At 43.9% G+C, this 26,765-nt stretch overlaps 2 protein-coding genes across 7 annotated transcripts in view; one reads left to right on the top strand and one right to left on the bottom strand.

Moving 5' to 3' along the window:
* VILL (villin like) overlaps positions 1-13,232 on the top strand; it is a 59,073-nt gene extending 45,841 nt beyond the window's left edge. For all 5 annotated transcript variants that reach the window (XM_061586320.1, XM_061586318.1, XM_061586317.1 and 2 more), the window contains 8 exons: positions 498-656; positions 2,150-2,329; positions 4,429-4,574; positions 5,594-5,738; positions 6,626-6,814; positions 7,934-8,002; positions 9,361-9,609; positions 12,811-13,232. In XM_061586320.1, the coding sequence (XP_061442304.1) occupies positions 498-656; positions 2,150-2,329; positions 4,429-4,574; positions 5,594-5,738; positions 6,626-6,814; positions 7,934-8,002; positions 9,361-9,609; positions 12,811-12,924 (1,251 nt within the window). In that variant the 3' untranslated portion in view covers positions 12,925-13,232. The remainder of the gene's footprint in view (positions 1-497; positions 657-2,149; positions 2,330-4,428; positions 4,575-5,593; positions 5,739-6,625; positions 6,815-7,933; positions 8,003-9,360; positions 9,610-12,810) is intronic.
* Positions 13,233-16,400: 3,168 nt separating this feature from the next.
* The window catches only part of PLCD1 (phospholipase C delta 1), a 70,421-nt gene continuing 60,056 nt past the window's right edge, over positions 16,401-26,765 (bottom strand). For both annotated transcript variants that reach the window (XM_061586322.1, XM_061586321.1), the window contains exons 10-15: positions 26,543-26,696; positions 25,481-25,597; positions 24,758-24,936; positions 22,922-23,054; positions 20,222-20,371; positions 16,401-19,833 (exon numbers count right to left, since the gene is read on the bottom strand). In XM_061586322.1, coding sequence (XP_061442306.1) covers positions 19,742-19,833; positions 20,222-20,371; positions 22,922-23,054; positions 24,758-24,936; positions 25,481-25,597; positions 26,543-26,696 — 825 coding nt within the window. In that variant the 3' untranslated portion in view covers positions 16,401-19,741. The remainder of the gene's footprint in view (positions 19,834-20,221; positions 20,372-22,921; positions 23,055-24,757; positions 24,937-25,480; positions 25,598-26,542; positions 26,697-26,765) is intronic.

Here is a 26,765-nt window from a genome sequence, read left to right as displayed (position 1 = left end):
CTAATGTGCCAGCCATTTTTATCTTGTGTTCTTCACAGCAGAAATATGGTTCAATGAATCCTTGGGCCCTTTAAGGCAGCCCTCATGCATTTAGGGTGTCCATGTGTCCTACTTCACAGAAGCTAGTCCTTTATTTTGAAGGCAGGACAGAAGGCAAGTCCTTTCTTTGGAGACATCCTTTCTTTGTTGTCCCGTCCATACTTAAAGAACCTGTGAAGGCACTTCTGCAGGGGCCTTGAGGTTGCCCATCAAGAGTCACTGGAGTGATACATTTCTTCTTTGGGGGCAATGTGTCAACAGCCACCCTAAGGATTGTCCTCTAGCCCTTGCTAAGTTCTCTCCTCCAAGCTTTAAAATAATCACACAAATGAAAGAAGCCTAACCCTCCTTCCATCTTTATGATGCCACATTCTCTGGATTTTCTCAGCATTTTGGGGTGACTCTTCCTCGGATCTCAGCAATGCAGCATTTGAGACCTCGCTTGTTTCTCTCCCTAGGGCCGTCATGCCTCTGTGGATGAAATCACTGCTTGTGCCTTCAGCGCCGTAGAGCTGGACAGGAAATACGGGGATGAGCCGGTGCAGGTCCGAGTGACGATGGGGAAAGAGCCGAGACATTTCCTCGCACTCTTCAAGGGAAATTTGATCATTTATGAGGTAGACTCCCTCAGTCCAAACCCATGCCTAACAAGGCCTTTCAAATTCACTTCTCGCTGTGGAAGTAGCCGGTCTGCCTCTGATTGTTTCCTCTTTCAGCTCTCTTGAAGGCCAAATTACACACTACACACATTTTTTTTAAAGTGGCTGTATGGTATAGTGGTTAAAGTATCAGACTAGGACCTGGGAGATGTGGGTTCAAATCCTCACTCAGCCATGAAGTTCACTGGGTGACCATGGCTCAGTCCTTGTCTTTCAGCCTAACCTATCTCACAGGGTTGCTGGGAGGATAAAACAGAGGGGGGGAGAGCCAGTAGTATACTCCACCTTGAGCTCCTTGGAGGAAAGATGGGATATAAATGTAATAAAAAATAGATTAACAAGTAAACTGGCCTTTTTTAATTTGAAGAAAAAGTAGCCATAGGGCCCTGATCTGTTTTCCTGCTCAACCCCCCCTTCCCTGCTGCTATGTGCCCCCAACAGGGCCTTCTGACCTTTTCAGTGGTGGCCCCACAGTTGTGGAACACTCTTCTATCACATTTGCTTGGTCCCTTCAAGAAGGCCTTAAAAACTCGTCTTTTTACTGGTGTCCTTCCTTAAGAGAGTTTAGGTGCTGAAATTCAGTATTTCTCATGCACCTGCTTGTCTGTATCCACTCAGCGTTTCATAGCCTGCCTGAGGTTCTGCTTTCTTCATTCTTTTCCTACATTGCTTTGTGAGGACTTTGCCCTGGAAAGTGACTAATAAGATGGCTTAAATAAATTAATAAGTAAACTTTTAATTAACATTGAAAGTACCTTGCTGGGCATGAAGGATCTTGGCCACGAGGAAGGGCATTTTAACGACACTCCCAGCTCGTTGCAGAAAAGCAATGCTAGGGAATGGTGAAACTATCCGCTTCGGATTCTCATTTTTCCAGTGATCAGTTCAGTTCTCCCCATTTCTATTACCAGTTTACAATTTTCTTTTTCAAACTCCTCATGAAAATTCGAGCACATTTTTCACGCGCGCCCCCTTAATGTGCACATTTTTGCAAGGAATTCTCCTCAATGTAATGCATTTCTGTGCATTTATTTCCACTCGTGTAAGAATATTTGTGCACACTCCCCCCACCCCACATACACTTTCTTGTATTGTGGTTGGAGAACTGTAGTGCAAGAACTGGAGAAGTGTGACTTTTTTTGTGTGGTTCGCATATGAGTTCAGGAAGTGCAGATTAGGTAGGTTAGCCTAGAAGTGCAAACCAAATGCATTTCTCCCCTGGGAAGTGGGGCTGAGTGTTGTTAAGCCACTCTGGGAATGGTAGCCCTGTGAGGAGAAGAGGGGTCTCCTAACAACTCTCAACACCCTTAACAAACTACAGCTCCCGGGATACATTGCAGGAAGCTACGGCTGTTCAAAATGGTATCACACTGCTTCAAATGTATAGCGCAGATGGGGCCTTTAGATTCCATAATGGCCTCATCCTTCACAGACAACTTTGTTTCCTGTAGGGAGGCACAAGCCGTGCCCAGAAGAGCGAGCCAGAGCCCGCTGTCCGGCTCTTCCAAGTGAGGGGCACAGATGAATTCAACACCAAAACCATTGAGGTCCCAGCCCGAGCATCTTCACTCAACTCCAACGATGTCTACCTTCTCAAGACCAACCAAGTGTGCTACCTGTGGTGTGGGAAGGTAAGTGAATAACAATAGCAAGCATACACACATGCACACAGGCTCCTCCAGATGGCCTGTTTGTTGAGCATTCATCTTGATTTGCTTGCAGAAGGCTTGCATGGAGAGTAGATTATATCCAGCCTTTATTGGGCATTTGTTCTGATTTGTTTACGAGGAGGTTATGTGACAATGAGCACTCATCCTGCGTGCATTCTGATTTCCTTGCGGGGTGTTTCACATCTTCCCATTCATCATTCGTTCCTCGTGCAGTTTTCAAAGCATTTCTTCGTCGCTTTTCTAACTATACACACACATAAAAACCCAGTTTCTTTTTTAAAGCAGATTTCTTGTTCGAGGGGCAATGGAGACTGTGTACACACACCATACATTTCAAGCACATGGCTTCCCCCAAAGAATGCTGGGAACTGCTGTTTGTCAAGGGTGCTGGGAATTGTAGCTGTGTGAGGGGTAAACGACAGTGCCCAGGATTCTTTGGGGGAAGTCACGTGCTTGAAATGTATGGTGTATACACAGCCAGAATGCTTTAATCCGCTTTAATTCTACAAACCTACGTTTCCCGGTATGTGCTTGAATCCCTCCCACAATGTGGAGGTACCTCAATTGCCAGTCCAATTGACTTCCATATGTGGAATGGGGTGGGATGTCATCTCGTCCTTTGCCTCAGGCAACGGAATGCCTTGTACCCACACTGTTGTGGAGAGGCTCCATACGGACACCACTGGCCACCAAGAATGCTGGGAACCAATCCAAGTATTCAGAAAAGTGATGTGGCCCATTCCTGTCTGGACTGTACCACTTGTGGATACAGGTATTTGAACATCACTCTCTCTCCGCAGCCATCAAAAGCTCTCTGCCCTTGCAAACCTCACATGTCAAAGCAAGGGGTTCTAGCCTAATTTTCATTCTTACTTTGCAAGCTTTCTATACACAAGTTGTTGATGCAGTTGCATTCAGACATTGGTTTCCCAGTCTGCATTCAGAAGTTGTATGGTTCAGAGAGGACTGTATTCAGTGGTAGCCAATGTCCATTAGGGTGGGTATTTTTATTTATTTAACAAAATGCATATACCGCTTGAATGTAAAGACCTCTAAGTGGTTTACAAAAAACATTAAAATGATCAATAAAACAGTTAAAAACAAGTAATTAATAAAAACATATTTAAACCAACTACTAACTAAAATGATGAAACTGAGGTTATCATACTTTGAACACATAGTGAGAAGACCTGATTCACTCGAAAAGACAATAATGCTGGGAAAACCAGAAGGGAGTAGAAAAAGTGGAAGGCCAAACAAGAGATGGATTGATTCCATAAAGGAAGCCACAGACCTGAACTTACAAGATCTGAACAGGGTGGTTCATGACAGATGCTCTTGGAGATCGCTGATTCATAGGATCACCATAAGTCATAGTCGACTTGAAGGCACATAACAACAGCAAAACTAACTAAAAAGTTTAAAACAGATCAACTTCTATGTGTCTGGAAAGGCTTACCTAAAGAGAAAAGTTTTAAGCAGGCGCCAGTAGCATAGTGGCAAATTCAGAAGTGCAGGGTCCCTTCATGATAGTCACAACCACACCCCTTCTAAGATTATACAACCTTCTAAGATTATAGAATAACCTGGCCAGGTTGGGTACTGCTTTCTGCTTCTCTATCCTTATTAATGCCTTCTCCCAAAACGACAGGCATCCTTAGGCGCTAATCAGCATGAAAGGGGAATGTGTTGGCTACTGAGAAGAGTCTTCTCAGTGGCTGACTCACCTCTTTTCACTGTGTTTGGCTCCAGTCAGCAGGAAAGGACAAGGAAGCATGTGAGAAGACTCTTCTCAGTGGCCAAAACACTCCTCTTTCACACTCATTGGCTCATAGGATGCTGGAGACATAGGGATGCTGCTGGGACCTGGCTCCCAAAAAAGTAAGGGGTCTAAGACCCCCTGAGACCTTGGATGACTATACCCTTAACAGGCGCTGAAAGGAATACAGCAAAGGCACCTGCCTGATGTCAACAGATTGGTAGGGAGAATGCATTCCTGCGGCACAGACCCACAAGCCCCCTTCTCTCTTTTACACTGACTTTTGATGTACCTTGCCCAGGGATGCAGCGGGGACGAACGGGAGATGGCAAAGAATGTGGCCGACATCATCTCCAAGCGGGACAAACAGACTGTTCTGGAGGGTCAGGAGCCAGCAGAGTTTTGGGTTGCTCTTGGAGGCAAAGCCCCCTATGCCAGCGACAAGAGGTGAGAGGCAGCGGGTTTGATAGGCCAACCCCTTCAAAGAATGGGTGCAAATGAACCTGTAAAGACAGGTAGAGTATCTGCAAAAGTACATTTCCGCAAAATGGTATTGATGCAGCTTTGCGGCCGGAGGCATTGGGGGATATAAATAAATAAACAAGTATTTTGTTTTTGGTTTTATTATTACATTTGTATCCCACCTTTCCTCCAAGGAGCTCAAGGTGGCGTGCAAACATGTTTCTCCCCCTCCTGATTTTATCCTCCCAACAACCCTGCGAGGTAGGTTAGGCTGAGAGACAGTGACCGGCCCAAGGTCACCCAACAATTTTCATGGCTGAGTGGGGATCTGAATCCTGGTCCCTCAGGTCCCAGTCCAACACACTAACCACTACACCACAATGGCTTTCACTTGTGTGGACGTGTAGTTATCACAGCTCATAACTGGGGCGTCCAGAGTAAAATACTTTTTGCGCTAAGCCCTTATGCCTGTGCAGAAAGAAACAAAAGGGGATTTGTCTATTGAAAGTGCTTGTCCTGAGATCCCAGTTAACTTGTCAACGGCGCTCATGCTTTTGTGGTAGACTTTTTTTGTCTCCCCTTATGGGAGCTCAGTCCCACATAGCCCCTATCTTCCCCTCCATTTTTTCCCTATTAATTAAGTCTTGCTTTATTGTTGCATTTGATATTTCTGCACGTCTCTTAAATTATGTTTGCTTTGTTTGAAAAATAGAAAATCTCAACAATCACAAATTCTACTCATGGGACAAGTGCTTCTTCTTTGGATTGTTGATCAACGTTAAACACAAATGGACAAATCTCCCTGTTTTGTTTTGTTTTTCAAACCACTGCTAGGAGAGTGACTTCCTGACTGGCAGCAGTCAGAGGCAGCTAGCTTACTTCCTTTCTGGTTTTGCTGTTTTAGAAGTCTGGCCTCTAGTGGCTACAATCAGCATAGGATGTTGGAAAGGCATATCCTTCGTCTCACGCGGAGTCTCTTCCTCCCCCAATGTTGCATGGTCCAGGTTCCAGGAGCAAGTTGCCGGGTACCAGCCCCGCTTGTTCGAGTGCTCCAATCAGACGGGGCGGTTCATCATGACGGAGATAGTGGATTTTTGCCAGGATGACTTGGATGAGGATGATGTCATGCTGCTGGACACCTGGGAGGAGGTCAGTGGAGATGAGCCAACGTTTTGCAGAGGCTTTCTGCATGCACGCTGCTGTTCATTTGCATGCAGGTCTCTGGATATGAATGAAGAACTGCAATCCAGAATCAATAGGATCTTCCTCTAATAAATAAATACATGCCCATCACTGGGGATGGAAGGATGTATAGATTTCGGTTTTCTGTTTCTCATTTTTCCAAATCTTCAATTCTGCCCTGCACATTTCTGCAGCAATTCCTCGTGAACGTTCTCCAGCATTTTAGTGCAAAATTCTCCTGATAAACACATTTTTGTATAAAGATTTGACTAATGTAAACTTTTTGGAAGCAATTTATCTTAATGCAATGTATTTTTGTATGCAGTTTTTACTGATATGTTCATTTTTAAGCACGCTTTCCCCCAATATATGCATTTTTATAAACATTGCTTGGTTGGAGAATTGCATAAAAAAAATTGGATAAGTACGAATTTCAAAAGATGGCTGTGTTTTGGTTCTCATATTGTTTCGGAGAGTGCTTTAGATGCAAATTGAATTTCATTTGTTGCTCATCCCTACCCATTACTAGTTTGATAATATTGTCTAGAACAGGGTTGGGAAACCTGATCTGACACGTTAGCCACATATTTCTTTCCCCTACCCTTTGCACCCACCTATCAATACCTGAGTGTCACAATAATGTCAGGTGATGATCGTCGGGACTTCAAAGCACCACACAGGGCTTTCAAAGAGCCCTGTGCAGTACTCTGACGTGCCACCAATCATCAGGCTTGACTTCAGATGTAGGGCAAGTGGCCATGGTTTGGGAGAAATGACCTGGCAGCCAAATGGGTTCCCACCCTGATCTAGAATTTAAACTCTTTCTCTTTCGTCTCCATCTCCTACTCCTGTAGATTTTCCTTTGGGTTGGCAAAGCTTCCAACAACTATGAGAAGAACGAGTCTATTTCCTCGGCCAAAGAGTACCTGAAGACACATCCAGCAGGAAGAGATTTAGGGACGCCAATCATCATGGTGAAACAAGGTCATGAACCCCTGAACTTCACTGGCTGGTTTGCTGCTTGGGACCCATACAAGTGGAGCGTAAGTATCTGCAAATAAATCTTTATTCTTGGGACACGGGGTGCAGCTTAGTGGTCTGTTTTTAATGTGGCAAAAGTTGCTCATTGCTTCTTTCACTCAAAACTGGGCTGCTCTACCCCAGCCTTGTGACACCTGAGCAGGTAAGCCAATGAGAGTCAACAGACTCTCTCTTCCACCCAGACAAGCTACTGTGGCAGCAGAGCAGTGTGTCTGCCATTTGCTTCTAGGTTGCACTCGCTTAATTATTCATTAAAACAGAGGTGGGGGCCTTTTTTCAGCCCGAGGGCCACACCCACAACTGGCCTACCCTCCATGGGATTTTTAACCGGTGGATGGGGCCACCTGTCTGGGGACCTTCTGATGTCATATAATGCAGTGGAGGCTGGTCCATTAGGGCAACTGGAGCACTGACCCACCAACCTCAGTCTGCCCTCAGCCAGCCCCCATCTGCCTGCCTTCTTACTTACAGCCAATCCAGGGAGTCACACTGGCGGTCAGCTTCCTCCTCCTTCAGTTTCAGTTTTGCTCCTTGTAGTACTCAGCAGTAGGGTTGCCAGGCTCAGGCCTGAGACTGATCCTGTATCTTTAGGAGAAGAGAAAGTCAGCCAAGTGCAGGTGATCTTGCAACACTGTAATGGGAAAAACCACAAGGTGGAATTCTCCCTTCCCCCTGCACAACTTTTAAATATACAGAAGACCTCTTGGTTGCCAGGCCCAGCCTCCAAGAGATCTTCTGTATCTTTAAAAGGTGTGCAGGAAGGGAGAATTTCACCTTGTGGTTTTTCCCATTACAGGGTTGCAAGAACACCTGCACTTGGCTGACTTTCTCTTCTCCTAAAGATACAGGATCAGTCTCAGGCCCTGAACCTGGCAACCCTGCTCAGCAGGGAGGAGGATGGGTACAAAACTACACTTAGTTGGCTCTGCCTGTCCATTGGCTGTGGCTCCATCTATTGTTGGCCTCCTGCCTTACGCCTAACCAGTCCCAATGGGCACTGCTTAGCTGCTAAGTTGCAAAACGAGGCCTCGCGTCAAACTCTGCATTGCCATGTCCTTTGGATAACCAAGAAGGTCTTCCTTGTGGACCTCATAGCCGTGGTTTCTTTTCTTTCTTCTTAGGATGGCAAATCCTACGAGGAGATGAAGAACAGCTTAGGAGACGTGTCTGCTATATCGGAGATCACCGTGGTGAGTAGGCCTAGGTGTGGAAGTTGTCGCTTCCTTGGGCAGAGGTCGCTTCAGTCTTTTTACAGCAGGGTTGGGGAATGTTATCCGGGTGGCAGGCTGGATCCTGAGGTCTCCCCCATCTCCCATGGGCCATTTTGACAGGTGGGCAAAGCCATTCGCCTGACATCACAATGATGTCAGATGACCCTAAGTTAATCTCTTCCTTTGTAGGTACATCTTAAGTTGTGCCTGCATAGGAAGATCCTTTGCATTGTGGGTTTACGGCATACAGCAAGCCCTGATATGAGCTGGCTTGCTGTAAGCAACTATCAGCTGATTGCTGCTTACAGAAAGCCTGATTTGGCCAGGCATTAGCTGCGCCACAGGGCCCCCTGTCGGCAATGACATTACATAGCCAGTTTCATCAGGGTTGCTGCGCTGATGATCAGTTGATTGGCACTGACAGCAAGTCTCACTTGCTAAGGAGCAGTCGGACTCCAAATTGTTCACTGGCAGCCGCGTCTCTACCTGCTGTGTCTCTACCTACCTTTGGAGAAAACAGCCTTGTGGGTCAAACTGGAACCCCGGCTGAGCCAAATTTGGCCCACAGTCCAAAGGCCCCCCCACTTTGCAGCCTTATCTTGCATAAAGCAAAAGGTGCCTTCATATAAGCACTTTCTCATACTCCCACCCTTGCCCCACCAAAAGATGAAACACATACAGGCGCTTCATCACCCCTTAGCTGTTCTTTGCAATTGTGCCCCACTTCTTTCTGCATCTTGGGTGTCCCCAAGCAAGGAATTTGTCCTTTTATTTTAAATTTTGTTTATTTCAAAAACGTTGGCCACAGCCCTTTGAAAGCCAGCATGGTGTAGTAGTTAGAGTGTCAGTGTAGATCCACACCATACATTGAAAGCACATCCAATGCACATTTAAAACCCAAAGAATTCTGCAAACTGTGGTTTTCCCTTGATAATGCTACAAATTCCCAGCACCCTTAACAAACTACAGTTCCCATGAATCTTTGGGGGAAGTCATGTGCTTTAAATGTGTATTGGACATGATGCTGGACTAGATGAATCTTTGGTCTGACTGAGGTGGGTGGTTGTTATGTTCTTAAAAACGGCTTGCCAAGAAGCAAGTGCAAAAGAAATATTCTCACTCTGACTCTGTGGAGCAGGAAGTGAAAAACTTGCATTTTGCTGGCTGCTAGGGAAAAAAAGGGCAAGCTACCAAGTGTAGCCAAAATCTGTGGACCTCTGAATGTGGCCCGGAGCTTCTGATGGGCAATGCTCCTTCCCATGTATAACAGGCGTAATTTCTCAATGTGCAATGTATGGAGTGTCCCCCAGTTAAAGGCTTTTCCAATATTTTGGCAGGATCTTAAAAATGCCAACCTGAACAACAGAAACTCCAGCAGTAAACCTCCTGCCAATCCAGCTGTTTTTTCGGGGAGTGAAATAAGCGCACAGGGGCACGACGCACATTCCACCACCAGCAGCAACAACAGCTACAACAGCATTGCGCCGTCAGTACAGAGCAATGGGAACGGTGCATATCACAGAGACATGCTGATCAACAAGACGATGGATGACCTTCCAGAGGGTGTAGACCCCACCAAAAAAGAGGTATCGGCAAGAGAGGTTTCTTCTCCTATCATGCTTATCATATAATGATGCTTAATTCTTGGGAGTTTTTTTAGCTGCTCGTTCAGTCAAGCATCTAAATAAATCATTTGGGTGCTGGTTTTAATTGGTATACTTGGTACCATTAATCAAGTAAACTTTCATTAATTGATCAATGGGGGCCAATTTTAATTATCAAGGGCAATTTTTAATAGGGGAGGCTGAACATTAAGGGCATGCTCACTTACTTTTTGAGGCTGTTTTATGGGAAAGGGAGGGGAGGGAAAGTAATTAAACAGGGTCTTTCCTGTGGACTATGACAGGTATGTTGTGCCGTCATGCTTTCTAAGAACAGGGGTAGACAGGCTTGCACTGATTTTTTTTTCTAGAGCCTCAGATTCTACCAACTAGAGCCAGATGCACAACAGTGGCTGAGGGTGGGTGAGGCAACAACAAATTAAGGAATAGGGCCGCTCTGATCAAATTAGACAAATGTGTTTAATTCCCTTTTTAAAACCATCTGAGCTGGTGTTTAGGAAGATGACTATGCTGCAATCCTTGAAGTGCTACTGACTGAAATTTCTTGCCTCCCACTTGGCCTTTAAAGAGTGAGATCAAAAAGTGGTTGGAAGGCAGATTGCCCCTAACGTTGGTAGTTTCTGGCCCCAAATGCAAGAGCTGATGACTCTGTTAGGAGGACCAACACACCTCTCTGCTTTCTTTATCCACTGGGTGGCGCTGTGTGTATGTATATGTATATATGTATATGTATATTGGGTGGTCACTGCTTCCAATATCAGATTTAGGTGCTGGCAACTAGGGGATAGGATAAATTTCATTCAGCTGGCATTTAAGGGCAAATCTGATTTGCACTTTCTGAAACGATATAAGAACTACAACATAGCCATCCTTCAAAATTTGCACTTCTCTGAATTTTGCAGTGCAGTTCCTCCAGCCAAGTAACATCCACCAACACGCGTATACTGGTGTAAAGTGTGCATAAAAATACATATATTTGAGAAAATAACAGAGCAAAATACTGCTTTGCAAAAAGTGTATATTTATTGTTGCTCTAAGTTGCTTTGGGTCATTATTGTTGTTGTTGTTGTTGAAATTTCTGTCCCACCCTTCCTCCTAGAAGGCACCCAGGGTGGCAAAGTGACTAAATATTATTGTTGCTGTTGTTGTTGTTGTTTGTTGTTGTTTGTTGTTGTTAATTAATAATAATAATAGTTTGTTGTTGTTAATAATAATAATAATAATAATAATAATAATAATAATAATAATAATAATAATAATAATAATAATAATAATAATAATAATAATAAACTGCACACAAAAATGAGTAAATCGGGAGAAAGTCACAGTGAAGTGCTGATGAGGACTTTAAAAAAAATAAGTTGCAATCTTGTGTGGAAATGTGGAGAACTGAATTTTAGATTAGAAAAATGAGACATTGAGAGAAACTCAAATTGGCCAGTTCACCCATCCCTGCTGAAAACCTAGATGACCACGTCACATACTAGGTTTAGGAATGGAGTGTGTCGACTGTTGGCTGAATCACAGAGTTAGAAGCGGCACTTGTGCAAGTTTGGAGGAGTAGCTGGCTGTGCACAATGCAGTAGTAACGGTGATGCTCTCAAGAAACTCTCCCCGTCCGCTTGCAATTCCTGAAGCAGTTTTGCACACCTTAACAAAGTTTCCTTTAAAACAAGTAATTCGGTAGCAAATGATGATATAAAACATATAAAAATATCCATGCAGTGCTTTAAAAATTAAGCAAAAGAATGGTTCCTCTTAATATGGCAAATATGCTTTATTGGAAAAAATGTCAAAGCAAATAAAAGCATCAAGACAAGCAAATGTGTATACTAATGGACAATGGTAGGGGTTCTTGCAATGGGCCGAACTGTACCAAACAGATATTCAGCCTCAACTACTCATGGAACTTTATGGAGAGACTTGCCGGGTGTACACACACACACACGCATACACACACACTATGAACTTATAAACTTTATCTGTTGCAGAAGGGAAAAAAACTATTCTTCTTGAAAAGTATTACAAATAGGGATGGGATCCGTGGGCCAGCCGCTTCAAAAGCATTCCAGCAGCCTAGCAAATAGTATCAATTTGAGTTCGTTCTTTGTCCACTATTCCATTGCTTTTACAGGTCTGATTTTTTTCCTCTCCCAAAAAACCAATATTAATAATATTTTGAAAGGAAATATTGATAGGAAAAATCGATGAATGACAGGAGATATTGATATTTTGTAAGGGAAATGGCTTCACTTCCTCTTCTTCTGTGACTGAGGCTGGTCAGTTTTCATGTTAGCAAGCAGAGACATGCTGTTTTCCTCTTGGAAAGGAAAGGAGGAAAGCAGGTTTCAGTGCCCTCCATCTCCCACTATCATGTCTGCTTGTTGGTCTATCCACCCACCCATCGTGCTCTTCTCCTCTCCTTCCATCTGTCTGCCTTTCCATTCCTCCATCCTCCCATCACCTACCCGCCCAGCCTGCTTCTCTGTCCCCTTCTCCTCTCTCTATTGCTGGTACTGGCTGGCCTGTATGCTCCCTGGGGCGCACGCTTCCTCCACCTGCTATGCAGCCACTCATTGCTGCCAACCACTTGTTGTGCCCCCTCCCTGCTGAATGCAGCTCTCACACACGTGCATCCACACACATTCACATACACTCTCTCACACACAGGGCACTGGGAGGGAAGGAATTAGCAAGCAAAGACAGGTTGATCAGTTTCAGACACATTCTCCCTCCCTTCGCCTAGTCAATTTCAGTTAGCAATCAAAGCAGGCTAATCAGTTTCAGACACATTCTCCTCTCTTTTCCTTGTCAATTTCAGTTAGCAAGCAAAACAGGCAAATCAGTTTAACTTGTATTCGATGTGGTAAAAATCTGGTGTCAGGAAAAGCAGCAGACGTTTCAAGATTGATCCACAAAGCTAGTGGACATGAGCATAATCAGGGAGTCCTATGTCAATTCCAATTTCATCAAAATCCTTGCCCATCCCTAATCACAAATTCACATATGTCATACCATAGATGTTTGTATCTGTTATTGTTAATATTGTAAAAGCAGAACAAACGCTTTTTTTAAAAAAATAAGCGAAATCATCTCAACCCAGCTTTAGTACAAAGCAGGCTGTTGTTCCTCACCTGTCTCCCTTTTCTCTCGTTCCCTTTGCAGTACTACCTGTCCGACGCAGATTTCTATGACATCTTTGGGAAAACCAAGGACGAGTTCTACCAGATGCCCAAGTGGAAGCAGCAGAATGAGAAGAAGCAATATGGACTCTTTTGAGCAAAAAGGAGCTTTTGCCTTGCCTGCCTGGCCAGCTACTTAGAACTCATTTTGGGATAACTCCACAGGTGTGGAAGAGAGGCTGCAGAAAAGATGCTTGCACTCCCATACCGCAAAGAACTATTTAAAAAAAAAAAAGCAGCACACTCTTGAAATCGGTACTGTCAAAGAAAGGCTTAGAGTATCTTCCTCCCCACTCCCACCGTCCCCTGCACCTCCACTACTAAAAGTGGCAACCTGTTTTTTTCTTTCCTGCCAGCTTCTTATCATTCATCTGCACAAGGAGAATAGAATGAAAGTTTCTTATATTTGGTGTGTTTGGAAATTCAGCTGTCCCATGTGAGGTTGTAAGGTTCAGGCGCTGTTGAAGGGAAATGAAAGATTCACCTCTAGGGTGTTTTCTAGACTCTTTGGAAGTTTGGAAGGCAAATCATCTCTCTTTTCTCTCTCTCATTCACACACACTCTGCTCAGTTCTGCAGGCAGGAGAGGCACGTGCAGTGGAGGCGAGTGGCTCTGATATCAGTGGGGCAGTGAATCCGCTCCTCATTGTAGTCTGAACTTTCGAGGGGCTGTCCAAGGTTCTGAATCTATTTTGGAAATAGGTTTCAGTCTCCACTGAGTACATGGCCTCCACTTTGAGGACTTGAAAGGGAATGCCTAATCCATCCTCACCTGCTCCTTTGCGAAATAGTGCTGAGTCAGGGCTATTTGGCAGAATGAAGAGGTTGCATCAGCCGATTGATGCTGAGGGTCAGGCAGCAACATGAAGATGTTCCACATGACCCCATATACTCCCCTACTGACCTGTTCATCCCGTTGCCACTGTCGAAGTAAGATTAATCTCCCCACTGGGTTGGTTTCTCCCCATGGGATTGAGTGTGCAGCACCATCTTGTCCTGTGCCTCAGGCAGCAACATGTCTTGGGCCAGGCCTGTTCCCTGCTCATAAGGAACCAGAAGCATCTGGCTGAGTGCCATTGGAAACAAATGTTTGGTCTGCCCATTTGTGTGTGTGTGTGTGTGTGTACTGCCTTCAAGTCGATTCCAACTTATGGCGACCCTATGAATAGGGTTTTCATGGTAAACGGTATTCAGAGGTGGTTTGCCATTGCCTTCCTCTGAGGCTGAGAGACAGCGACTGGCCCAAGGTCACCCAGTGAGCTTCATGGCTGGGAGGGGAATCGAACCCTGGTCTCCCAGGTCGTAGTCCAGCACTCTAACCACTACACCACCCTTGCCCTTTAGGCACACTGCCCATTTAGGCAATTCACCACACTGCCCATTTAGGCAATTCTTATTTTCTTATGAAGCCAGATTTGGGGAGAAGAGAGGGCAGCTATAGGCAGAACTGGGGCAGGGGGAAATTATAGCACGGGAGTTCGGTTGGTTGCATGTTTGGTAGAAAATGTTGCTCTTTAATTTCCATGCTGTTCTTCAGACCTAGGCTAGTGTGCAGGAAGGAAAAATAGCAATTGTTAGAGGTGGGCTGGGGGAGGGTCTGGCCCCCAAATTTCTTGCCCCTTCTTCAAAAAACCTTTTTGAACTTTGCTTATGGGCTACTGGACATGCTGAAAAGCACAGCGCTGGTAAGACCCCAGCTGCCAACCATCTTGTGCATCTATTACATTTAAATGAACACCTGCAAATTTATGGCCTGGGGCCCAACCATGAGACTTCGAAGAACCTAGTAACACCCCAGCCTGGTCAGCTGACCTCTGCATCATGTTAACAGGTGGGGCAGGAGCACAGAAGGAGTGGCTCAGGATACCTTAAAAGGGGGAAATCCTGTCTGGGGGGAGAGGGGGGTCACAGAAGAGTCTGTTTAGTATGCTGCCAGTCAGACAGGCTAGGAGGGAGACACTGGTGGAGTACCAGCTATCGTTCTGCTGTACAGGAAGGCTTGTGAGAGTTGTAGGTGAGATTTGTGGGTGAATATCCCAATAGGAAGAGCAGAATGTGATGGAGCTGCCTAGAGTCTTAAATGTTGGTCCTGAGCTTAAAGTTTGTGGTGCCCTAGATTAGTGTTCTTCAAACATAGGTCCCCAGATGTTGCTGGACTACAACTCCCACCATCCCTGACCATGAGCTACACTGCCTGGGGATGGTAGGAACTGTGGTCCAACATCATCTGGGGACTGAAGACTGAAGAACGCTGCCTTAAACTGTGCCTTTGTACAACCGGTGTGTGAATGTGTGTGCATGCAAGGTTGACCAATGAGGTATGTAACAAATTCGCACTGCTTTTCTCCCCGGGGATCACTGAATGTTGAGCTGATCCAGAGGCCACAAAATCCTTTCTGATCATAGGTCCAGAAAAACAGCACCAATGGCAAAAGAATCCACAGCTGTTCTGTGGCTTCCATCATAACCATTTCTGGCCCTTTCACTTTGTTTGTTTCATGTCTGTGCCATGATTTCAGAAATAAACAAATCACAGCGTCATGCAGCAGCGTATATTCTTCATAAATCTGCATGTGGCAGCCTTGCTCATTATGAAGTAAGCAAGAGAAATTAGGATGATCTTGTTTTTTGTCCTTTGCCCCCCAAGAGGAAGGACTCGTGACAGGACCCACCCGCCATTAACATGCGAGAGTCCCTTTAATGCGTTTTCCTAATTTTGAACTGGAAAAGGAGGCTGCATGCGAGGTGAAGACCTTGACAAGTAGGTTAAAATATATATACAGTCATCTTGCTATGCCTAGAAGCAAGTGTTGCCAAACATTTTGGGCCCATGGGCACATTCGGAATTTTGAGAAATTGCCAGTAACAAAATGGCTGCTGTGGGAGGGCATGGAGTAACAGAAAATGGCTGCCACATCTAAGAGAGCAGAAAAAGAGGCAGGACCATGAAATGGTGCAGGCGTGCTTCACCATCAACCATGAATGAGAAAGAGGCACTTACCTCATCCACTACCACGCTCCCTCACAGAGAAAAGTGCTTCCCCCTCCCCTCCTGTTCAGACCACATCCTGGCATCCTACAAAACGTGGGCATGCCTCAGATGTGTTAAATGTAAAAGAGGCTGAGCTGATGCAAGCAGGAACTGAGCAGGAAGAGCAAATACTCATGCATTGTGGATTTCTGAAGGGTTATTTACTGAGATTTGATGGGTGCCACAGGTGGTACTGGTGAGCACATTGGGGCCTACAGGTGCCACAGTGGCAACCTCCTGGCTTAGCTGAAGCAAAGTACTCTTTCAGGTTGATTAGCCTTTTCTGTCACGTGTAGCAATTAGCCTTTACCACCATTGTTTAGCCCCTTTAACAAATGTTGCAAGTGCAAAATGTACATGTGTCAAGCTACAAGTTCCACCCCGATGACGTAATCGTAAGCCCACCTCACCATGTGCCATAGAATCATTTTTGACACGCCATTTCAACCTGCCAACTTGGTTGGTCATGTGAATTTACACATTCACACGTAGCATGAAAAATGATCAGGAAAAGATGAGACAGAGAAACAGATTATTCTAGACTTTCCATTTTAATCATAATTTAAAATATATTATTTATATTGTACTGTCATCAACCCTCTAACTCTGCAGCTTTTTTTGCTTTTGTGTTTCTTTAAAAAAAAACCACAATATAAAATAGTCATTGATTTATTTTTCTAGAACTGTTGGGTTGCATCCTGCTAAGTTATACTCAAGAGTAGATCCACTGAGAGAAATGTACTGAAGTTACCCAAGTCCATTCATTACAGTGAGTCTACTCTGAGTATGACTAATGTTGGATACAACACATCACGGGCAAGCTATTCTCTTTGTGCAGGCTATAGTAGCGTAACCGTGCAAAATAGCATACAATAAGTTAACATTGTGCAACACTTGCACCGGCCCAAGCAGCCCGTTGGATTCAGCTGCTGCATTGCATGAGGTACAGGACTCCTGCTGGTGCAGGAGAATGGCTGGTGCGCTAGCCCTCTGCCACAACTGGATCTCAACCTTTTGTCTTTTCTTTCTAAGTTTATCATTCTGCGATTGTCATCATCGTGAACAGAATAAGGCTGTAGCAGTTATAAGGGCCTGGTCCTAAAAGGGGTCTAGAGTGATAGCTGCCACCATGAGACACTAGCGTTGGGGGGGGCAGCATTATGCTGCTTTTCCATTGCAGTTCCACAGATGGATGGATGACAGCTTTCATCATCGTTCCTTCTGTGAAAGTTAATCACTGAATTTTTTTCCCCCATAAATTTTTTTTAAGGCAAAGCCTAACCCAAACAACAGGAAAAGTTGGGTTAGTAACTTGAGGCACACTGGTTTCCATGACTGTAGGCTACACAGGATGAGTTGGCATCTCCAATGAGGCACACCGGGTGATGTTTGATTACCCGTGCACTATAGTGATCAGGAATCCATTTTGCACAGAAGAGAACTTAAGGCGGCCATTTTGTGAGGAAACTGGTCAAGTCTTAAATCCATAACCAGAGGTAGTAATCTTTTTTCACATGTGAAAACAACTGGGAAAAGAAGCTGGGGCAAACTTCATAGACAAGTGAACACCTTGATCCTGACAACTTGCTAACAGGATGTCGCTTCTGAGAGAGCAAATTCAAGGTGACAGCATATCGTTAATTCTTTTGGATTATTTTCACACCCATCTACTTTGATGTAGAACTATAAACTGACCAGGCAAGAGTTGCTGCCAAATTCATTAAGTCTTGAAGTGAGTCAATGGCCCTTTACGCATTCCAAAGCAATCATCTCACTACAAGCATCTAAATCTGAAACAAGATTTCAGCCTGTTATCATGAGATAGGATTAAATATAAATGAGCCCACAGGTCATTAAAGAGAGCTCTGCTCAGTACAAAACAAAACCTCTTCTCTTTCAATTAAAAGCCAGTTTTAGACGCTGAGTGCATATAAAAGAGAGGATTTGGTAAAACGTCTGTAGAATAGGGTTTTCACAATTTGCTACAAACACAGTATAAAATGTGGCTACTGATCCAGATTAATTCTAACAGATATCAGGAAGAGAATTAAGTAAATGCTTAAGTTTCTCCCATTGAATTCTACAGAACTCTTACTAACTGTTGACCTTTAGGTGAATTGTGAGCATAGGTTTTATAGTGTACGTCACATGTAAAAGAGGTAGAATGGTGGGAACTCCTAACAGAATTTTAAACAATACAATAGGATTCTGATTCAAAGCTCCTGGATGCGTGATTTCGTAAACGCTCTGTAAGTTTCCAGTCCTCAGCATTTTGAGAAAAATCTTTGATACAATTGCATCAGGCTCCAAAATAGTAGTAATTCAGAATCAGCTGGGAAGAACCCAATATTTGATATAAAAGATGAGAATTCTGTTATTTCAGTCTTGTGATTTGGGGCTAGTTTCCTTTAAGCATTTGGATTTGCTAATGTTAGGCCTCCGAGATTAAATTCCAAGAAACGAGGGTATGAATGTGCAATGAACCTGACCCTTGTTACTTTAATCTAAAAATAATGTTATAATTAATATAAAAGATCAAACAAAATTACAGTTCATTTACAAAAAATAACATTAACAAATTCACAATGTCAGGATTGATGTGCTTGCCCCAGCCTCTAATGTACAAAAGTGAATGAAGCCAAATGCGGATTCTGACACTGTTTTGAGAAAGTCTGATGATAGAGCTTATGTCTAAAAAATTAAAAAATAAAAATACACTTTTTTTAGAGTTATAAAATCAGGCTGGGTATAATTTGCTAGTCCACATTTAGTGCAGCAAAAACACAGGATGTAGTATTGGCCCAAAAAGCAGCTTCTTGAGAATCTGAAGTTTCAGTCAATGAGCAAGTTACTAGTCCCTATGGTTACTAAGGTAGGCTTGAAAGAGGGTGAACAATGTCTAGTAAAATGTCAGAAGTCAGAAAAGTCACTGAGGAGGATTATTGCTGCTCGGGGGAAGACCTTCAGCCCTGTTAAAAGTAGAATTACAAATTATGCAAGTCTGCTTAATTTGAATGATTTATGCAGCTTGCAACATCCAGCTTTTCTTGGTGCAGAGTTTCAAATCATCATCATCTGTTTTAGTGCAGAATATGCATGTTCTTTGCTAAAACAATGTCTGTGCATGGACACATCATTCAGCAATTCCCCTAGCTTCTGAAATTTCAGCAGAAATTGCATCTACACTTATAAATTTATCTTAGTAACTCTGAGGGCTAGCAACTTCTTTGTTTTTTTAAAAAAACTGAACAGTGAGAAGAGGAAGCACTGATGCCTTGATCAGCAGCATGAAGTGGGCAGTAATCATCAGTCACAAAGGAGGAAACAGGCATTGAAACAAGAGGGAAGGACAGAGAACTGGAGGAGCCCATACCTCAGATCTGACCCAACGGATGCCTGAAGCCTGTGCTATGGTCCAGATGAGGCCTTCAGAGACATTAGAGGAGGGCCGTCCGGCATGTGCGCCTCCCTGCCTTGTAGGACTGAGTCACAACCTTCTAAGTCTGTCCCTGTCTTAATTTTAGTGCTTCTCACCATGACTATAAAATAAGTCTCTTTTCTCATTTCCCCGAAAACAGCAGCTAGGATTAGAGAAAGGTCCAGCTTTCAAACTGCAGTTTGGGCATTTTACGCTCATATAAACAACAATTTCCCAGGACGTTTTCTAAATGCAGAAAGGCAGCTTGCACAATGACACATATAAAGATATGACATATAAAGATCTGACTCCTTAGCCCACTTTCTGCTCTCCAGGAATGTTATATCGATTCTACACAGGTTGAAAACCCAGGTCGAATCTGAAGTCTCTCCTCCTTGCCTGATGGCCAAGTCCATTTGGAAAGTGAAACCAGGGATCTCTTGAGTGGTCAGAGAAGATTGTTCTTTTAGTCACTGTTCAGAATGTTGATGTGCACAAAGAGTGTGGCTGATGGGTACTGGTCTCCATTCCTTGTCAAGAGATGAATGTGGCGATAGCCTTGAGATTACCAGAGAGAAAGAAAGAGAGATACTGAAGAAATCATTGCATTAAACACTACGATGCCCCCTTACTTGGTCCACATTCACACCATCCATTTATTCCACAATTATTCCACTTTAAACAGTCATGGGTTCTCCCAAAGAATCCTAGGAAGTGTAATTTGTGAAGTGTGCTGAGAGTTGTCAGGAGATCCCTATTCTCCTTACAAACCTGCAATTCTCAGAGTTCTCTGACAAGAGGGTCTGACTGTTAAACCGCATTACTTGATGATTAAAGGAGAGAAAGCACTTTAAAAAGTTGTGTTGTGCAAGCTGACCTCACAAACTCCCCGCTACTCCAAATTTCACATCAATAGTTGCTCCAAGGACACAACGGAAAGTCTCACCTCGCTTCAGGCTCGTGAAGGGGGCTGTGAACTGCCCGATGAAATCATTTTTGGTTGACGCGTCGAAATCCTCCACCATGAAGCGAACCAGGGCAAGCCGCGGAACGTCTATGTCGAATTCAAAGGCTTCATTCCATGTTGGGTTAAAGCCTGGGGAAAGGGAGATGAAATCCATATGCGAGGAAAGAAAGGAAGAAACCAGCATATGCCAAGATGCACAACTTTAAACTCCAAATATCATACAAGCATCTTTCCAGTAGGCTAGATCTGTAATAGATGGAGAAATCTAACCCAGTCCCTGAATAATATTAAAAAGATGCCCATAGACTCATTTTCCTTCACACTCTCTCTCTCTCTCTCTCACACACACATATCTCATCGTTCACTCAGTTGTATGCAGCTGGCTGGTAGAACGCCTGCTTTGCATGCAGAAGGTCCCAGGCTCAATCCCCAGCATCTCCTGGTAGAGTTGGAAATGTCTCCTCACTAAAAGACAAGAGAGTCACTGCTGGACAGAACAGACCACTGTTCTTCAACCTTGGGTGCCCAGATGTTGTCGAACTACAACTCCCATCAGCCCCAGCCAACTTAGCCGATGGCCAAGGAGGATGGGAGTTGTAGTTGAAGGTTTGAAGAACAGGGGTGTAGACACTATTGAGCCAGATGGACCAATGGTCTGACCTGGTATGAGGCAGCTGCCTATGTTCTTATAACAGAATCCTACAGCATTGGCTTGGTAACTCTGATGCCCCATTGAATTCAGTTACTCCCGGGTGTGTATGTATACAAATTCAAACTTTGTCCTCTCCCTGGTGAGTAAGCTTTTCACATGCAGGGAGATTGTGCTGCAGGGAGAAGCTTCCAAATTTATTTATTTATTATTTATTAGTGATCCCTTGCTCCCCCATGGCTTATGAAGCAGTCAACTTATGCAAAGACTGCACTATGTGTACATCTACACACTTGAATTGGTTTTAAACTGGGCTAAAAGCCAAGAGACTCATTGCCCGACTTAGTACAATGTACGACCGAGGCGTTTGCTAGCTATTGGTGGCTTTGGATTCAGGAACTCTTTTTCCTTCCAAGGCGGCATTGAAAGGCTCTTTTGTGAGATGTTGGGCAGAAGGCAGTTTCAGTTTTCTTCTTCTTTACTGCGGATCAAATGAACAAAGCGACTATTGAAGTTTCAGTTACCCAGCTACGGCACTCAGAAAAAGGTTCTCCACATTAAAGGGATTTGTCAGAGTAACAAAGAAGGAGGTGCGATGGCCAAAATCGTGTTCCTATGAACAGGCCAACTAGGCACTATTTTAGGAGTCAAAACATGGCTCATAGTTTCCCAGTGCCTTCAAGACAGTGTTGGAAGGGATGTTTGGAGAGAGAGTGAGCCATGTCAAACTTGTGGGGCTTGAAGGACTGGCCATCCTTCTCTCAGAGACGCAGAAGTGCTTGAAAGAGGAGACCCAGGTCTGAGAGGGGAGGCGGTACCAAGTGAGAGGAGTGGTGACCATCCAATTAGGGATGTGCAAATCTGTCAGTTTCACTTCCTCTCAGATTCCCTAACGGTCAATTCTGCATATTTCCACAACATTTTGCACTTTTTTTAAAGTCCTCATGATTCATTTTAGTGTGAATTTCTCCTAATGCACATATATTTGCAAAACAATTTCCCTAATACAATGCATTTAAACGTTACTTTTACTAATACATGCCATTTTATGTAAACTTTACCCTTAATATATGCATTTTTCCACACATTCACTTGGCTTTCTTGACAGGAGAAGTGCATTGCAAAATTCAGAGAAGTGCAAATTTCAACAGATGGCTGTGTTTCAGTTCACATATTGCTTTGGAAAGTGCAAATTAGGTAGATTTGCCTTTTTAACGTGAACTAAATTGAATTTCTCCTCCCTCCCTACATCCAATGCACGCATGCAAGTTAACTGTGGTGAGATCCTGTAGAACGCCCTTTGAGAATAGGTACTTTTGCCCACCCACTCCCGTTTTTGTATGCTACCATTTTATTTATTTATTTATAAAAAAATATTTGTATACTGCTATTTCATTAAAAACATCAAAGCGGTTTACAACACGTTAAAAACAACAACAATATATTTGTTAAGACATTATTCTCTCTCCTGTTCTAAGCTGTTAAATTAGATTAGTTTATTTGTGGTGTTTTAGATAATGTTCTATATAATGTATGGATTTGTTTTCTTTATTTATTGACATTATGATTATTTTTTGTTCTTAATTTTTTAAAATTCTTTGTTATGTTGTTTGTTACGTTGTGAGCCACCTGGGACACAGTTTCGTGGAAAAGTGAGGGCAATCTTGATGAAACCCTCACACAATCACTACCAGAGAAAGATCTGCCTTTTCTGATGCAAGACCAGAGGGTTAACATCTGCTTGACCATTGTGAGAACAGGATGATGAACTAAATGAGCCTTTGGTCAGATCTAGATGCAGAGCTCTCCTTAGGAGGGCACCCTATAGCAGCGATTCCCATCGGTGAAAATGAAGACCCACCTATGTACCTTGGGAGTCCTTTTTATTGATTTCCTTCTGACTCTGGACTCTGCCTTTCATTTATTTACTGCTTTGTTAAATTTTCAGCCTGCTTTCCCACCAAACAGTGTCCAAGGCCATGCCTTCCCTGATAGCGCAAGAAACATCAGCAGAAGTCTTCTCCTCTTACCGTTGTTATCAATGACACTGGTTTGTTTCTTGTCATTGTCCCTCTGGACGCCATGAATCTCAACAATCACTCTCGGATCCACAATGGAATTTTTGCTCTTGTTCACCTTGGGTAGCTGCTGGCCTGTGATGACCTGTAAGGGGGTGAAGGGAGTGGGACAGTTATGGGGGATTGGATGCCCATCATGACTTGGAAGTCTTCAAAGAGGCCATGAAGGAACAGTACTGGGCCACAAATTGTGGAAGACCACAGTCTTTGATGAAGTGTATGCACTGGATATTGCTAAATTTAGGAAATGATTCACTTGCAGAGAGGCTGTTTTATTCCCCTTGTATATAGGTGGTTCTTTCATTCTCTGTATCAAGGGTTGCTAACCTTTTTTGGTCCACATTCAGCTTTGGCCAAGGGCCATACAGTAGCAGTGGATATGGCCACAAAGTGGGTGTGGCCACATGCCAGCAGTGGTTATAGCCACCCTGCCCCAAAATGCATGTGCACACACACAGAGTGGCATGAATGGGAAGCTAGTAAAAAAACCCACAAAAAACAGAGGATGAATGTGAGATTCAAGTATGTGGCACCTTTGCAGGTGGGACCTCACCGGAATACAACCAATAGGATGTGCCAGTGGATGTATAGCGTGAGCCAGCTATTTCTCATCAACTTCCCCTGCAATCAAAACAATTATTTATGAATTACTTCAGGGGTTCCCCAAATTGTGGTCCATGGACCACCAGTGGTCTGTGAGCTTCACTCAGGTGGTCTGCAGCATGTCTGTGGATTTGTGGTTGGAGATGGCACCTCCACTGCATTAAATATTTATATTGAGTTTTAATTGTACTTTATTGCTTCTTTTTCAATTCCACGGAAATCAAATTGTAATACAATAAAATACAATATACAAAATGTCAAAGAAGCAATAAAACTACAATAAAAAAATCATGCAGCATCTAGCACAGTGTGCTACAATTGCAACCACAGGCAGAAAAATCATTAAGTGGTCTGCCAAGACCCTCTGCAGTTTTCAAGTGGTCTGTGGGAAAACCAGTTTGAGAACCACTGAGATATACTCCATATGGTTCGCAAATCTTTTTTTCTGATCTTACATCTGCATTGTTGGCAAAATCTGGAAGTATCTTGAAGGCCAGAAAAACAGGTAGTTTGCCACTCCTGATCTATATCATCTATAGTCTTGTTGCACCTTAAAGAGAAACGGTCCCTCCAGACTGGGTGATTTCTGCAACGTGTCATTGCCGCAATAATAGTGCATTAGTGGTGGATTTATACTGGACTGTCTGCACATCATTCTGCTTTATTAGTTGTTCTGTGATGCTTGCCCAATATTATTGTACTATTGTCATCTGGAGGGGGACTCTTGCAATATAGCACAACAAAAACAGGGCAATCAGCTCCCACGCACATAAACACACACAAAAATCCCCCTGAACAATTGTGGTATAAAAAATTAGGATTTCAGCAGGACATTATGGGAGATGCACCGAATGAAAACAAAGCAGTATGTCTACCCTAAAACTTTTGCAAGTTTTGACAGCGGGATAATGTATATACCATATACCAATACCATAATGAGCAAAAATCATCATGAATGCACATTAAAAATGGTATCTGGAGGGGTCCTGGCAGAATTATTAAGGAATAAGTTTATGCCACAATAAATCTGCAAGCCTTTAAAGTGGCACAGGCTCAGTTGTGTGTGTGGCAACAGATTAACAGGGCAACCCCTCTAGAAGTTGTTAGGAATAAATACAATGTTCAATCCCACAATCCCCTTTGAACCAGCTCTTCTTTGAAGCTGTCCACTTCAGCTCCTCCTACCTTAACCTGGAGTTTCTTCCGGGCACACCATGGCCCATCTGTGATGGACTTGGGATTGAACTTGGACTGCTCGTCCAGAAGAAATTCTGGCTTTAGGACGTACCCGCAGAAGCCATTTTCTTGAAATCGGCCCTGGTGGACGTCCATTTCTGTGCCCTTGGACTGAAAATTCAAGGTAACTAGGGGGAAAAAGGCACACAATTAAATGGTGTCTTTTATTATTATTATTAATAATAATAATAATAATAACAATAATAACAATGTGCCAATGAAGCATGCATGATCATTAGAAGCTTTTAACCCATCGAATGAGGCATGATGCAGATTCCTAGAACAGATTCCTGTTAGGGAAAAGAAATGCCATTCATTCCTTTCTCTATAAGCAAAAGTGACGCCATCTTGCCAACACAGCAAGCACACTGCCTAAATTCCCCCCTCCCTCTCCCAGTTGAAATGAAATGGACAGCCTTCAAGTCGATCCCGACATATGGCGACCTTATGAACAGGGTTTTCATGGTAAGCGGTATTCAGAGGGGGTTTACCATTGCCTCCCTCTGAGGCTGAGAGGCAGTGACTGGCCCAAGGTCACCCAGTGAGCTTCATGGCTGTGTGGGGATTCAAACCCTGGTCCCCCAGGTCGTAGTGCAACACTAACCACTACAGCGCATCAACAACATGTATTGATTTTAACAACCTGGCAGGCTTGCACCTCACTGCATTTACCTATCTGGCAACCCACGTTCCACATGTCAATGGGGTTATAGTTAGATGAATCCGTCCTCCATCCTGCTGGGTAGATCCTGCTCAGATGCTGGACGTTGTGACGGATAAAGTCGGTCCCTGGGACGAAAATAAAAAAGAGACACACATACATTTTTATCTCCCCCTCTAAAAATAATGGAAGTTTGGGGGGGTCACCCAACGCAATTGATTAGTGTCTTAAGGACAAATAAAAGAAGTGCTTTCCCACGCAACACATACTTAAGGCACGTAATTCGCTGTCATACAATAATGTAGTGATGGCCACTGTGATTAACTGAATTCACCTACTAACAGTTATTACCCAGGTTACCAAAACAGAGCTTCCATGTTCATAGGCAGTATACCTGTAAATACAAGGTGCTGGGCATAAGCAGCAGGGGAAGAACATGGTTTTGCATGGCCTCCTTCTAAGCTTACAAGACATTAATGGGGAACCTGAGGCCCTCCAGAGGTTGCCGGGCTCAAACTCCCATCAGCCGGAGCAAGCCTAGATGATAGGAGGTGAGTCCAACAACTTCTGGAGGGCCAACTGGTTGTCCACCCATTATAAGCGGCACCTGGCTGGTCACTACTGGAAAGGGTGTGCTGGACTACACAAACCTTTGGCCTGATCCAGTGGGTCTTACCATCGACCCCTATTTCCAGTGCTCAGGTGGTGCATGCCGACACTTATGTAGCCAAAATGGGGCCACCCAAGCACAAAAAAGAGGCATTAGCAGAGTTAGGGAGGGGACAAGATTTGCAGAGGTACAAGAAATATTTAGGAAAAAATGCAAAACAGGGGACCCCCTAAACAGCCCAATGAGGACTGAGCATGCTCAGTGGCCATGGAATGCTGACTGACTGTTGTGGGAGGGGACAGAAAACAGGGACAGAAATGTAATGGTGTATCTTGGAAGTGGGCATGACTGTCTGGCCTCCTAAACAGAAGCAGTCTACACTGCAACATTTTTACTGCAGGTCTGTTATGTTAGATTTGTGGATTTCTCTTTCGAACATCAGCTCAGGCGGGATGCCACCTACCAGATTCCTGAGCCAGCTTGAAAGCTTTGCTTTCACCAAAGGATGACATCTCATTGTAATCTGGGGGATTTGCATCATTGAAACCTTGGAAGTGGACACTTTTGCAGTAGACGACGGTGTCAGACAGCTCCTTGGCAAGCTTCAGTTTTTCACTCTAAAGAAGCAAGATCCAAAGCTTCAAAAGTCATTATCTTTCAGGGACCAGGGGGGAGGCGGGGAGGAG

The sequence above is a fragment of the Rhineura floridana genome, chromosome 10, assembly GCF_030035675.1.
Source record: "Rhineura floridana isolate rRhiFlo1 chromosome 10, rRhiFlo1.hap2, whole genome shotgun sequence".
NCBI lineage: Eukaryota > Metazoa > Chordata > Lepidosauria > Squamata > Rhineuridae > Rhineura > Rhineura floridana.
This window is presented reverse-complemented; position numbering and strand designations above follow the sequence as displayed.